The 15986-nt window shown below is 40.2% G+C and overlaps 1 protein-coding gene across 8 annotated transcripts in view; it reads left to right on the forward strand.

Annotated features, from left to right (window-relative positions):
* The window catches only part of arhgap33 (Rho GTPase activating protein 33), a 49609-nt gene that overhangs the window by 571 nt on the left and 33052 nt on the right, over positions 1-15986 (forward strand). For 2 of the 8 annotated variants that reach the window (XM_046833970.1, XM_046833971.1), the window contains one exon: positions 14052-14120. The exons of 1 other annotated variant lie outside the window; for it this stretch is intronic. In XM_046833970.1, coding sequence (XP_046689926.1) covers positions 14052-14120 — 69 coding nt within the window. Of the gene's footprint in view, positions 1-3052; positions 3424-14051; positions 14121-15986 lie in introns of those variants that run through there. 5 more of the 8 variants (XM_046833974.1, XM_046833975.1, XM_046833976.1 and 2 more) reach the window with 5 other exon arrangements.

Below are 15986 nucleotides of genomic sequence, written 5' to 3' on the forward strand. Positions count from 1 at the left end.
AAAATATACATGTCCAAGTGTTTCACTTTTAGAAAATAGAGAAGCGATGATATGAAGTTGTCTGTCTGACCACAAATGTGTGTGTTGTATTTATTTACACACACACACACACACACACACATATATATATATATATATATATATATATATATATATATATATATATATATATATATATAAATATATGTGTGTGTGTGTGTGTGTGTGTGTGTGTGTGTGTGTGTGTGTGTGGACACATTACCCATCCCATTACCCATTCCATATTTAGTCCCCATTTCCTGTTATAAAAATCTCCACTCTTCTGAGAAGATGTTCCACCACATTTTCGTGTGCTTGTGGAGATTTTTGTTCATTTAGCCACGAGGGTATTAGTAAAGTCAGGTCATGATGTAGGTTGAGGAATCCTTGGATTCAGTCAGCGTTCCAATAAATCCCAGAGGTGTTCAGTGGGATTAAGGGTCAGTGCTCAATTGCAGGCCACTCAAGATTTCTGGAACAGGTTTGGGTCTCCTAGATCAAGTAAATGGAGAATTTTATACTACCACAGCCAAAGTCTTCCTTATACAATTGTGTACCTTTGGGGAAGAATCACAATAGCAGTGGTGGACGGTAACGAAGTAAATGTATTCGTTACTGTGCATAAGAAGCTTTTTCGAGTATCTGTTCTTTACTGAAGTATTTCCATTTGGTAAGACTTTTACTACATTTCAAAGTCAAATATCTTTCTACTTAACTGCATTTTGCTAAATCAGTCGTTCCTTATTTTTATGACTCGATAAAAACGTAACTAGTCAAACACGCAGCAAACTACCAATCAGGGTCAAGCGCCAGCTCTGTTTTGAACTTGTTTTGTCTGGCACTTGGTGGTATCTACTTATCTCCAACATACAGTCCAGCATCAGTTCAACAGCATGCAGAACATTTCAAGAGAAATAAATGACACCACGACACCCGTGGCCTTGTTTGCATGATTCTTTTTATAAAGTAGTTTTTAGAAGGTTTTGGGCTCATGATAAATTTAATAGATATAAATCAGTGTTTGGCTCATTAATATCATTCTTTTTTTTTTCAGATCAGAAATGAAATTCTCAAAACTACTTGTTCAACCTCCAGATCATTTAGTCACTTGTGCTCATCATAAGCAAATTTCTTGTTGATTTAATCAAATTGCGAACGATTTGGTACAATTTATTTAATGTCTGCTGTTTCCTTCAATATCAGTTGTTTTTGTCATGTTGATCAAAATATATTATACTGGTTTCACCTCAATCGTCTTAACCCCCCAAAACATCTGGGCATCAGTTTATTGCATAAGTGATTGAATGCAAAATGGTTAAACCAGTGGTCAGAATCTCTAATCTAAAATTTCTATTAAACTTTTTTTTTTGTGTAATTGTGACTTATAAATTGTGCAGATGAATCTTGAATGTCACTGATGAAGGAGAGTGTATGGCATCAGATCAGCCAATAATCAACTACTTCTCTAAAACAGGTCAAAGGTGAATCTTGTGAACCTTCGATTGGAGAGTGTATACAGAACAAAACATAGAATTATAAATTCTGAAAATGGATAAACAACTAAGAAACGAAAAAACACTTTATAGTACAGTAAAAGCATGAATCCTGTCCGGTCTCTTACAATCAAATATGCAATTGAATAAATACATTGTGCACATTGTTTTGAGAAATGCACTTACTGATTTGCAAATATTAAGGATGATTCGAGTAATGCTCCAAAGCAACTGGGAAAAAATTTAATAGGTGTTAAGGTGTGCTTAGAGTAACATTAGTCTGTTCACATAGACTTAGTTGGTTAAGCAAAAGTCTTGTGACAAAAAAAATCCTAATAGGAACTACATGTACTTTGGCCACCACTGATGTCTAGCAAATAGTGTATTACTGGGACAACTGTAAATAATTAAGTCAAAGGCATGACTTAGTAAAGAGATCATTAAGTGATCTAAATAGCCACAACTTACAATCTCTATACTAAGTCACGCCTTTGACTTAATTATCTCATTCCCAATACCCATGACATGCCCCTGGCTTTACTTTGTTCCCTCTTCATACTAAGTCATGCTCCATCCTTAATTATCTCATACTGTCTCCATACTAAGTCATGCCTCTGACTTAATGATCACCTTCCCAATACTTTCGAAGTCATGGCTGTGACTAAATTATCTCATTCCCACTCCATACTAAATCATTCCTCTAATTAAACGATCTCTTTCCCAATTCATACTAAGTCATGCTTCGGACTTAATGATCTCGTTTCCACTCTATACTAAGTCCAGGCCGTGTCTAAATGATCTAATTCATCCTCCATATGAAGTCATTTCTCTGACTTATCTTGTTTTCTCTCCATAGTAATGCCTAGTGACTATTATCTCGTTCCCATTCTTTACTAAGTCATGTCTCTGACTGAATGATCTCGCTCCCACTAGCAGAATGTGCCTATGAAGTGGTGGTCATGACTTCATTATCTTGTTTCTACGTGTTCAAGAAGTGCTCATGTAATTATCTCGTTTTGTGTGTTCAAAGTCTTGCCTAAGAATTAATGATCTCGTATCTAACGGTTACCAAGGTGTACCATTCATTATGATGATGATTGATGAACGAGTCGTGTATATGAGTGTGAAGTCTCCAAAATGCCGACCACCAGTGAGCACACATCCTCCGCCCCGCGCTGAGAGGCGCGCGCCTGGATTCCTTTTGTCCGACTGGGCACTTCAAGGAACGATCCATTTTGGAAAACAAAGGGGGGGGACTACGTTTTTTTCGAAAATTGGATTAAACGCGCGCTCTTAGTTATTCCCCAATAAACCGGTTTGAAGCATGTTGTCAATGGTGTTGGTTTGTTTTGTGTGTGCGTGTGCGTGTGTCATTTGCGCCATCGTGATACACCAGGATTCCCGCCGCGTGCGACTCCCACTGGAGGCTTTCTTGGCGTGGTCTAACAGACACCCCCCCCCTCCTTTCCTCAGCTTTCCCGTGATTGGTTCGCGTGTTTAGACGCGAAGGATGAGAGCGCTGAGAGCGGCGGTTCGCATGCGGGCTATGAGACGTGCGCTGTAACCATGCAATCACCGCGGGGAAAATGGCGAATCGTGCACTGAGATCGGCGTGTGACGATACGGCGGCTTGGGATTGTTTAAGGGACGTGCTGGAGCTCGAGAAGACCACCATGCTGTCTGCACACTGAAGCAGGCGGTTCTCTTGTTCTCTCTTGTCTCCTCCTTCCTCTGGGTCTCGGATCGGCCGCTTCGTCTTAGGACACATCAAGGATGTAAAGCAAAACTTCGATTCATGTCTTCAGGTAAAGAAGGGGCTTCGCGATCGTACCCAGGACCCTTACCTACAGACAAACGCGTTGATTTGGAGGTCCTCGGCTTGCAGCTCTCCGATAAGGATCCAGGAATGGTGGTAAGTGTGTTGGTCTTCTTCTTCGCCTCTCCTATGGATTGTTAATATGCAGCGGGTTACACGTGACCGAGTGCTGGGACGAGCGAGTGGTCTTCAAGAGATCCTTCAACTTGACATCTGTGCAAACGAGTTCTCTGATCTAACCTGGTTAGCTTCTGTCCTAGGTATTGTGTCCGCCAAGACAGTGTTTGGTTTGTTGGTGGTGGTGGTGGTGCCAGCTCACCATTGTAGACCATGTATCTTGCAACCTGGGGGGTTTATTGTCTGTATCTGATGCTCAACACAAAGCCTAGGTGATGGTCTTGGAGCCCCTCCCTTTATTACATAGTGAGCGTGTGGCCGTGTGTGTGTGTGTGTGTGTGTGTGTGTGTGTGTGTGTGTGTGTGTGTGTGTGTGTTGGTGGACTGATGAAACACATGCTCCCATTGTTTTGATTCCCCTTCCCCATCCTGTGGAATAATGACACCTCTAGACACAATGTATAAAACCAGCACACCACCATCTTGAAGATATAAGATATAATATGACAGTATTATTTGGTCATCGCGGGTTTGGATGCACGCCCGAGGTGCACTGATCTGAGAAACGCCAGAAGGATGTTTGCTCAGTGATGTGGATCTACCAGTTCCACTGGATATAAACTACTATGGAAAGTCAGATGTCCAGGAGAAGTACACAAACATGCAAATCACCAGCTCTATTTGGACAACCATCCTTGTTAAAGGTACTGATGTATTTCCGATCCAAGAAATCCTGTACAATAGAAAATGCTCTCATTATGCACTCTTCGCTTTTCTCCACGTTTACCTAGTTCACCTGGTTACCTTCAAGTTTGTTTAGCTCCGACGGCATCGTATCGGTTTATAATCGCACACACTTTCAGGCCTCCTAAGGACGTGTCCTGTGCTGCCATGGTGTCAGCGGTAGGCAACCGAGGTGTTTAATTACCCACACAGCATCATGGTTCTGTTAAAACCGGCAGCACGGATTTGTAGATCGTCTCAGGTGATGTCTGCCAACGAGACACAAAGCTATTTTGAGTGCTTTGGTTCCATTATCCTAAATCCAACCATCATTCGAGGATCAATATAGCAGATGGCCTGCTTCTGTACCTTAGTGTGTTTTTATATATATATATATATATATATATATATTAGTCCTCATTTATGTGGATGTTTTAAAAAAAAAAAAAATAATTAGAAAAGCAGCCTTTTCACAAACAACTTGTGTTTCCCAATGCACACAATGTGTTGTGTTTTTATAGCTGCCTGGTGATAATTAGGCTAATTGGGGACCAGTCACTCCTAGGGCCTTGGTTGCAAATGAGGACCGGTCCTCTTTAATTTAGTGAGCCCCTCTCATGCTCTGTCAATATTTGAGAAGCTCGGTACCCACTCTCTTGGACACACTCAACCACGCTTGTATGCCTTCAGAATATAGCCTGCGTGAGTCAGAAACGTGCGTTATGTAACATCTCGTCTTTTCGTTATCCGTTGCCGCTCGGGTTGTCGCATGTACATAAAGAAGCCCTGAATGCTGAACGATGTGCAAGAATGCGAGTGAGCAGAGATGCATGGGCCAATAATATACTTTCCATCCCTCATTGTTTTTGGTTACATGCACGGGCATTTCTACGAAGTCATTTTCTCCTAATTGCTTTTATTTTTTTCTTTACACCAAGTCATGATCTATCTGTCTGACTTCATAATAAATGGCAGCTGTTGGTTAAGTGTTCGACCATGAAGGTGCAGGATCTTCTTTTTTAATCTTCTTAATTACTTAAAGCACAAGGTGCCATTACTTTATCATAAAGTATAAACGTAAATGATGGCCACCACACCGACTAAGTAACCGAAGACTACTAGTTGGCTGGAACTATGTTTTCTGACCTTTCTTCACGCCCACTTCACGACTAGCATATTTAATAATACCCATTATACACAAGCGTTGTTTAATTCTGCTTTCTAAATGGTCTGATTTTCAAATATAAGGACTTTCCAGCTGTTCTAACACATTAACAACAAGGGCAATTATTATAAATTCAAAGAAGGAGTCTAAAGTGTTGGCGCTTTCTAATTACAAATATTCTCTCTAAGGGAAGAAGAGACTCAGATTGCTTTGTCTTATTTACCATGAGATGGGAAGAAGAGGCACTGGTTGAAGAATTGCAAGTTCTGCAACTGTAAATGACAAAGATGTGAGGTTCCTTAGTAGACGCGAGTTACACACTTGTAATTCATAGGAAAACCTGCTCCAGGGTGGTAACAGCCATCATGGCCCTCTATTTCTTCAATGTAAATGGAAGTGGTAGCTCAGTGATTAAGGCTATGGATTACTGATCGGAAGGTCGGGGTGTTTAAGTCCTTGCACTCCCAAGCTGTCTCTGTGTGCGCCCTTGTGCAAGGCCCTTAACCCTTTGCTCTAGGGGTGCTGTATCATGGCTGACCCTGTGCTATGACCCCAGCTTTAGTGTGCTTCGACGTATATGTGACGAATAGAAACATGTAATTTCTCATTTCTATGATGAGATTTCGGACATGGCAAGTGAAGTTCTAGCTACTTCAAATCAAAGAAAATTAGCAAACTCCCAAACCACTGGTTACAATTGTCCCCAATGATGCTATTCTTCGGGACATGAAAGTAACTAAACCGCACTTTTGTTAAAACTAATGTAGTACTTTTATTATATCCAGTACCTGGTTAATTTAACTGAACAAGAATGTTGCAAAAAGTGTCTTTTAACTTTAATGTGATTGTACAGATGTTTCAGTCCGTGGCTTGATTGATATTAATATTAATCCCAAATATTGCGTTTTGTTTCCTATTATTTAGCCAAATTGATGTTGGTCAATCGCAACAAAAAAAATCACAATTCAAAGCAATATTGTTTGTGGATGCTCCACTTTTTTTTTGGTCAGTGTGTGGCTGTAGCTGGATAGTAATTCCAGATGTTCCTGAAATAGAAAGTGCTTCAACAGCATTCGGCAAAAAAATAAATAAATAAATACATAGAAAAATTGGAGTGTGTGTGGGGGAAAACAATGTATTTTTAGATTCGAAGACCTAAAAGATTTTGTCTGTGGAGCTTTTTTACAATGCATCATTGGGCCATTTGAGAGAGGATGGGGGGGCTTGAAAGCATGAAATAAAATTAGCTGATACCTGGTTTGATAGCACACGGTGTGTGTGCTGTTATAGCTTTTATTTGTCGAGTTTTTGCCGAAAACACCGCGTCTCAGTGGTCCAATGAGATTAGCACTTTTCAGAGGCAACGATACTGTTAAGAACATCATTCCAATTTCTACTAAAAATAACTCGTCTTTCGTAAACCCTCAAAAATGAAGCGAACGGCTTTCAGCCGTGCTTTCGTCTCTCAGGGCTGAGAGAGAGAGAGAGAGAGAGAGAGAGAGAGAGAGAGAGAGAGAGAGAGAGAGAGAGAGAGAGAGAGAGAGAGAGAGAGAGAGAGAGAGAGAGAGAGAGAGAGAGAGAGAGAGCGCGAGCGAGCATGGTGAAAGAGGAGAGGCCATTTTGCTATGTTGTCATGGGATTTTTCTTTTTTTTTTTTTTCTTGGAGAGGGTTATAAATTTGAAACCACTCGGATGCTCGTACAATGACGTGCCGACTTGTTAGGGGAATCAGGTAGGGTGTAATTAGCTTCAGCAGCTCATCAAGAGGGTGTTCTGATGCAAGCCCCAGCTGTGTCTTTGACCTCTTTCCCAGCCTGAGAGCTAACAGCGTTCCCTCGGGTCAGAGTCGGGGCTTATTTAGTCGATGAGCTGCTCTCATGCCTCATCAACCCTCATCTCTTTAACCTCAGTGAGGGGACTCTTCCTCTCATAAAGTTCCTGTAATAGAAATTGTCATTTCAATTCAATAAAATTCGCTTTGTGGTTGAAGCGGACGGAAACGGGCATGTGAACGCAAAAAAAAAAATGGGATCAACTTCCTTTGGCAAGTAATTTCACTTCATGTATGATTAGGTAAATGGTTGTGAAACTGTAAAGGGTACATGAAGATGGGGATACACTTGATACTTGACACAGGATATACTTTTTCCATAAAAAAAAAAGTTCATTCCACCATAATCACTAGGGTTTTTGATTCTAGTCAGAAACACAGCTCAGAGAAATTCTTGCCCGGCTTCTGCTATGTTTAATCGAAAGATTCTCAGTCAAGACTGAGATAAAAACTGGATTTTTTTTTTCTTCTTCCTTACTCAAATAAGACTTGCTTCCAGAGTCAACATCCAAAACTATGGATGTCTTTATTTGGCTGGTTACTTCTTTCTGGTCGGAAGATGAAAAGAAAGTTTTCTGCCTTGTTCTTTTTTTATGGGTTCCCGTCGGTCAGCAAGGTTCACGTCAGTGCAGTTCTATCCCTCCGTTTAATAATGCAGATCCTAGGGGGTAAAAATCACGTAGGCTTTAGAAAATAAATAGATAAACGTATTCAATGCTCCGAAGAGGACAGTGTTAGTTCATATGTCGTTTTAGCTCTGTGTTGCCACGACAACGCCCCCTCAGAAACTCCAAAGCCGATTCTCCTGCGCTAGATTTGCCAAGTTTATTTTAGATTTTACGAATTCGAGAGATTTCTTCGACCCGAATTGCTTACACATAAATGGAAGTTGCTGCTGAGCTTTTAACATCATCCTGATAAATTATGCCGTCTGGACTTTCGGGTTTTTTTTTTTATAACACATTACGCATTTCCATTCGCACCTACGCGGCAGCGCGTGAAGCCGCTCCTATAGAAACAGCTGCTTTGAACTTGTGCCCACATCCTGCTGTGCCAGCGCAAACGCTCTCGCAGTGGCATCGTTCCTGGTGCCACCTCAACCCTTCAGAGCAACCTCCTCATCCAGCTACGCTGTCAAAAGACACTCCTGTGTTCTCATCTTTATTTTCCTTCCTTTTCTTTGTCACACGTTGAGATGCTCTCTCACATACGCACCTCGTCCGACTCGTCTATTGCTCGGTGAAATGTTTTTTTTTCGGTTTTCTGTATTTTCCGTCCACCCTCCTCTTTCCCTCCTCTTTTTCTTCTCTGCTCTCATGTAGACCCAGCTGGGATATAGTGTTTAGTATGCTGCCCATGACTCTCTGTCTTTCCTGCCCCTCTACAGAAAGCAGGACAGGGTGTTTAGCAATGGGGTGAATGTGGGGGGTGGGATGTTGCACTGTGGGAGCATAGTTTCCAAGAGACCCTCATCCGGAATGCTTGTCCTGAGTTTGACGCTGTATAAGTCCAACCCTATTGGGTCTCCTGATTTCAAGCTTTGCGAATGACTGATACTTAGGGCCTTAAAGCAGTGGCTAGTAAGTATTTTGTGTTTTGCAACAGGGAATTACATAACATGGGTCGAAGTGTAGTCATGGCCTTGAGAGGTTTGGGGACTTATCCATAATATCAGTGAAAGATCTTTGAATGAGGGACTTTAGAGAATTAGGGGGATGGGTGGGTTCCTAAAGAAGAGGCTCGGGGAAGTATCAAGCAGAGGGAGGGGAGGTTCCCAGGGCTTTTAGAAGCCACAAGTGAAAGGGAAGGCCAAGGTCTGCTTTGTTCCCAGAAGGTCGAAGGCCATTGGAAAACTGTTGGATGAAACTCAACATTTACAGGTCTTTTTGAAAGAGGAAATCTCCAAAGGTACATGTTGTTTATTCTTGATTTTTAAAATCATTTGAAGAGGGCCTCGAGTAGCTTTGGGAGTTTTTTAGGAGTTCAAGTTCTTCAGCAGTTCAGATTCATTCTCTGGCCATCAACTTAACCATCGAAGTAGCATTGCACTGTTAATGCCGCCGTCACTTCCCACCTTTTCTTGGGTCTTTCAGCTGTACGCTACTTGGCATCTCACAAGCTCGACCTTTTTCCCCTCTTGTATACTCCCACAGGGCTCCAATGATGCCTCATTCACAGTTTACTCTTCCTGTCATTTGTTTCATTCACTTCATTGTGGCCTGAACTATGATTAAGGGGTGGAGCGTTAGGGGGGAAAGCAGAGGCACTGAAAAGACTCGACACTGTTTTTGAACCAGCTCTTCTACCCTTGAGGGAAGGAAACAGGGGGACGAACCCAAGTGGGAGAAAGAGACTGTGGGGGTGCCCCCTTATTTTCCAAGACAGAAGGAATAATCAAGGGTGAAATCATACATTTATAAGCTAGCCCAGTGGTCAAGTGAAAGCTTCAGTGCACTTGTCCAGACCCGTGTTTTGGTTGCCCAGAAACCTAAATGTCACATCTGAAGAATGAAGCTACAGTAATGTAATAATGTGTGTCAAGTTAACTAGTTAAGTGCATCAATACAGACTAAGAGTAACAAATGCGTGTGTAATTGTCCTTTTCTAACCAAGTTAATAAAATGGATGGTTTTAGGTCAGAAATCTGATTGGCTGAGCTGGATTTAAAGCCATTGTAAAAAAAAAAAAAAATTTCTATTCCAGTGACTGCGTCTAAGTAATTCTGTATGTTAAACCAATAACACATAAAACTGGACTGTCAAAATCTTGCCCTGCATACAATATCACTTTCGACATCTCAGAATTGGTTCGACAGAGTTTCGACATTTTTGCTCCTTCCTGATTGTGAAAAGATGGTCTGTCCTCTGTGCACACTAAAGAATCCCACTAGAAAATGTTCTTGTGAGCGGCCAATGTGTGCAGTGGTGCAGCAGGTGGTGGGATTCAGGATCGAATTCCTGTACTGTAGCTACAGAATCAAAGTGTGTCTCATCACTGTGAGGCTCATGACCTTTTACTAGCACACCAACCAAAACCTTGTAGTTCCAAATTGAAAAAGGACAAGTTTTGGTCTTTATTTGGTTGTTAAATCTCAGCCGGGCAACTATGAACGTCCTTTCTGATGGTGTCTTCTGCTGTTCGCTGGATCTCCGCAACGGTGCCAAACGGCGACCCCAGTGTTGGATCTTAAACTTCTGGAAGAAGGCGAACTCTGCCATAGCCAAATCAGGCGAGTAGGTCGGGTACAGAAGCGAGATCTTGTTGTTGAGATCGGCGAGAAACTCGCATGTGTGGAGAGCTCGGTGACCGATTGCGCATGGGCTCAGAATAGCAGAAGTGGTAACGCATGTGGCCGGATTAGCACCAACAACGAAATGAAACAACTTTTCTCCAGGACCTCCGGTGCTACATGAACAGCATAGCGCTTCATTTGCGGTCTCCGTGCATGCAAATGGAGGTTGAGGTGTATGCAGAAAGGTTTGGGCTCATCTGTTAGGATATAAAAGATGGTACTTCAAGACAGTTCACAATAATGTCTCTTCTGCTTGGGTGCCTTGTCTGTTGTTCTTTTGTTCTGTTTCTGGGGGAGACCAGGACACCAACCGGTGGTTGGCGGGGGGTAATAATGGCTCACTCCAGTTTAATTAGAGACTGTAGCACTGATGGGTTTTTGTAAAACGATTGTCATGTCAAACTTGTTTTATTCATTGTTTGTTACGGTCTTCAAGCAATTTTGTTCACAATGTTTTTAACCAAAAACCACATCCTAAAAGAGTAGAATGCAAAGTATGTATTTGAGAAGTATGTATTTGACAAGCTCAGTGCTAGTGAGCTGTCAAGGTGTGTTAGATCTTTTAGGTTTTAGGTCTGGGGTCAGGGGTATTGGGGGAGGCAGACAACAAATGTATGCGTGTATGAAACTGTATTGTCTGCATGACTTACATTGCTCTACCATCACTAGCATAGACAATGAGCTGTGCCTCTACCACATACTGAGGTAATATCTATATAAATATCCCAGGCCTATTAGTGTTATTTTGCTCTGCAAACCACTGTATGCTTATTTTCATCTTCATTCCTGTTTTGTTCTGTGAAACGGTTAATGAGAGAAGTGTTTGTTTAATAGCGTGCTCATGCTTGCATGCAGCTTCTTGTAGCTGAAGCCTGTGTGGTTTCTATAGAGATGCTGCCCACATGATTTTCAATGTAGGCCTCTTCTATATTAAGCCACTTCTGTCTGTATCGCCACGCTGATGCTGGCTAACTTGCCAAATAACCGGTTGTCAACCTTGAAGAAACGGTCAACATTGTGTCCAAGAGTGGACAAATCATCGACACAGTTGTCTGAGACAAGCAGATTACAAGTAGGTCAGTTTATTCACAGGAGATCAGGTTTATTTTTTTTACTTTACACATCAGACAGCATGAGAAAGCAAACCACTTCCTGTAATCTCTGTGATAAAAAAAAAATCATCTCATATGGCAAAATGTCATCCATTTTTTTTTTTTTTTTCTAAACAATTTTCTGTAATCTTTCCAAAAACAGGCGTGAAGATGAAACAATGTGGAATCACTAACCAGACTGAACAATATACAGTCCAGTGTTTTAATGCTAGCAGAACAGTCACCTAGTCCGTCACCTAAAATTATTTATACAATTAATTTATTTTACCCTCATATTGTGAGGCTTCTTTTGCTAGTTTTTGCAAGGTAACTTAATTCAAGTTTTTTTTTAGGATGTTAATCACTGAGACATATCACTTGTGCAAGAACTGAGCACTTATGGTGTCATTTTAATTTTAACAGTATTCTGGCAATCTTTAACAAAAACCCTCACCAAAATGAACGGTTTGAATTTCTTTAGTGTTTAATCTTTTTTTTCTTTTTTTTTGGTTTTTTTTTCCTTTAATCGCAATTTGACCAAAAGCTCCAGCGCAGGCCTGGTATGATTTATTCCCATAGCGGGCTGAGCTTTTGCGCGCTCTGATGCGAAAATCATATTTCGGCAGCCGAACCCTCTGCTGCTTTCCAACTCGCCAGAAGCCTTCGTTGCAAAAATATGCACTTCATCCAGCCCTATTGCCATGGAGGCAGCATACTCCCCATACCAGAGAATTCCTCCCGGACCCCACCCCTCCTTTCCTCACCGTTCGCTTTCAGCCTTGATTTTGACTGTTTGCTTGCCATTTATTTCAATGTATTACTTTTATTTCAAGTGATTGAGATGCTACTATTTTTCTTTTTTTTTTAATTTTTATGAATTAACAGCTTTAATTGTGAACTGTCTTTTTTAATTATTGTGTATGTTTAAAAGGTTAGTCTAGATTTGGTGGCAGCTTAATGGTTTTAGTTTTTAGCATGTTATCAGCTTTTATGTTGGAAAGCAACTTGCTCAATTTGTAAAAGCAAAAATGAAGATATTGCAGTGAGAGAAAGTAGAGCTTTCAATATTTTTTGAGTTATTAGTCATTGCTGTAGCTGATTCACATTTTTATATTAATACTATAAAGTATTAAAAAAATTACGTAAAATGATAGTTATTTGCATTATTTCATTTGCTATTCTTTTGTACAGTGTCTTTACATTTCACTAAATTTTATAGCTGAGATTTTGGTTCTTGGCTGACACGAATGGACCCTGATATGGTTTTCTGCTCTAGGCCATCTGTGTCAAGTTTTGACATATACCCTGTATTTCCAAAAGTATTGGGTCACCTGGTCATAAGTATGGTATGTGATTTTTTTTTGAGCATTGCATTTTTTTTGCTTTTATAATTCCCTCCACTCTTCTGGGAAGATGTTCCACTATATTTTGGAGTGTGATCATCAGCCACAAGGGTATTATGAAAGGCAGGTACTGATGTAGGTGGGGAGACCTCAAGATCTTTCTCTCCAAAGCATGTAAACCAGATCTTCAAGGAGCTCATTTTGTGCACAGGGACATTGGCATGCTGGAACAGGTTTGGGTTTCCAAGTTCAAGTGAATGTAGAACTGAGTGCCTCCAGCTTTGTGGTAACAGTTTGGAAAAGAACCACGTATAACAGGAAAGGTCAGGTGTTCCAATACATTTGGGAATATAGTGTATGTTGCAGGTTTCTGAGATGCTTTTCTGCTCATCACGGTTATAAAGAGTGGTTTGAGAGTTGTTGCTTAAACTAGACTGGCCATTCTTATATGACCTGTCATCAAGATGTTTTCAGCCACGGGATGTTTTATGTTGTTTGTGTAAAAGGATGGTTTTGTAGGAAAATGGGGGGGATCCATTGGTTTTAAAGATTAAAACCAGCCCGTCTGGCACCATTAAATATTTTTTAACATTTGACGTGATCGTGACCTGAAGCTCCTTTGTTTGGATTTTCGTTGTACTGCATGTATATATGGAGTGAAATGAACATTTTGACAGTTCAGAATTCCCAACATTTTGACTTTTAGAATGATAATGTACTTACTTGTTATAACAGCAGGTCATACAGTACCAGAAACCAGATAAGATTGATTGTAGCCAATTGTCTGTATGTAGATCTCTGGATTTTTTTTTTCCCCCTCTAAGAAATTCTTTCTGTATCAGGATCCAGCTTTTTGTTTATTTGTTGTTCCTTATCAGTAAGGAGTCTTTCAGCCCTGGTCACACGTGACCTCGGAACATTTCCTGTTATCTCTTCCTTATGGTGCAATGTTTGCCTAAACACATTCAGCAACACACTCTCCAGAATGAAACACGTTTTGTTGACTGTGTAGTTCATTTACATTGGCATACGTGAAGTCTGCTGGGGAGGGGGTGTTAATGGCTCCAATTTGTGTTTATTTGTCTTTACATTTGATCACACAATCAGGTCTCTGCCATTAAATCGGCTTCTATTCTCCCTTTGTTTTGTTTTTTTGTGCCAAGTGTCAGGACCCCACTGGGTTCGGAAATGCGTCGTGTTTGTGCGAGCAATGAGCCTGAACGAAATGCCCGGTAAGTATACTTTCATCTTCCACCTGTATTTAATGTGAAAGCAGGCTGGGGTTCAACAACTCACAGGGCACCAATCATCAGCAACTGAACTAAGAAGTCAACTTATCATCTATCTTCCCCACCCCCCTTAATATGGTTGACGGAGTAAAAAAAAAGTGATAATTTCCATACTACAAGCAGCATTGTTCAAAACGCTCAATAAAGCTGGTGGTATACTGTAAAGCGATTAATTTCACTCTGACCCACAGATGCTGTGACCAAGCAGGTGAGAGTTTTTTGACAAAAAAAATTGATAAAGCTCTAATTATCAAAACGAGAGCACACCAGATTTTCTTAGGGTCCGTCTCGCCCACCAACAGCCATGCTATGGCTTTTTTTTTGTTGTTGTTTTTTTTTTTATTGGGATGTTAAATATCCCTCTGCTTGTTTAGCAGTATTAGCATGGCTGGGAAGAGGGTTTGGAAGGGGGCATGAAGAGATGTGTGGGATGTGTGTTTTTTTCTATTAAAAGAAAATTCAGAAAATAGGAAGGATTGCGCTTAAAGGTGAGGAAAACAGAACCAGGGCTCAAACTGCCTTGTCATAATGGTGCAATAGAGCCATGTGGTATTTTGACCAATGATTTCAAATTGGTCTTTAGCGGTTTTGTTTCCAATTCATGATTCACCAAGTTGGTTTTAGGCTTAATAATTGAACATAAGTATACCACCAGCTTTTCTGTTAGCCAAGGATTCACTGCTTGTAGGTCTTAAATTATTTTACGTCATTATCCAAACGTTTTATATATTGGGGGTGTAGCGGTACACATACTCATACCGAAATCTTTCGGTCCTGGGCTTTCTGCAATCCAATTTACATACGGAACATAGTTAATTTAAATCTGAGGTCCATCAGGTACATATTAAGTGGCGGACCGCAAGTTTGTTTAGTCTCCGTCTCGCACGTTGAGCGTAATTTTTATTATTATTAAATGTAAAAACATACACAATGCCATATGTATAAAAAAGAAACTAGAGTTAGCGCAGAGTCACTGTGGCTACTCACACCGTACCGGAAATAAGATTTGTTTTACGCCTGCACGAGAACGCTAAAGAACCAATAGTGCTAGCGTTAGCCGCTAACCCGGAAGTGGCTAAAGGTAGCGCTATGGATTCTTGAGCATTTTATTTGCAGCTTCATGAATTTCACTTAAAAGGAGAAAATCCTGACAATTCTTTATATCGAAGGAGTGAATGAATGAAAGGTGGAAGGAATGAAGACATTTGTTAAAGTCTGCTAAAATAAGTAGAACAATTAAGTAGATCATATCTTTAGAAAGTTAAACATTAAATGTTTATTTTACACACATACATATCTTTATTACCCAAATGGGGTTTAACATGTAAACTATTAAATACAAAATCTTCCATTTCTTTCTTTCTATTTAATCAATTTAATTTGTGCCAATTCATTTGGTTACTAAATTTAATCAATATGATAGTGTATTGCATTAATTTCATTTATTCTATTTTCTTTTTTTTATAAAATATTATTTTTAAATGATTTAACCAGACATTTTATCTAAAATTGTTTTACAAATGTAAACTGTTGACATTTACAAATGTAAATAATAATAAAAATACAAGCAATTTTATGTTTTTTCTTTTCTTAACTGTACCGAAATTGTACTGAATCGTGACATAAAAAATGAACAAACCGGAAATTTTGTGTACCGTAACACCCCTAATTTTATATATATAATATAAAATTATATAATATATTACACATACACACACAGGTATTCCCCAACTTTCAATGGAGATGCAGTGACACCATCGTAACTTGAAAATATCGCAAGTCGAGATATGGCCTAGCCTACCAGGAATC

Source organism: Silurus meridionalis, chromosome 21, assembly GCF_014805685.1.
Source record: "Silurus meridionalis isolate SWU-2019-XX chromosome 21, ASM1480568v1, whole genome shotgun sequence".
Lineage (NCBI taxonomy): Eukaryota > Metazoa > Chordata > Actinopteri > Siluriformes > Siluridae > Silurus > Silurus meridionalis.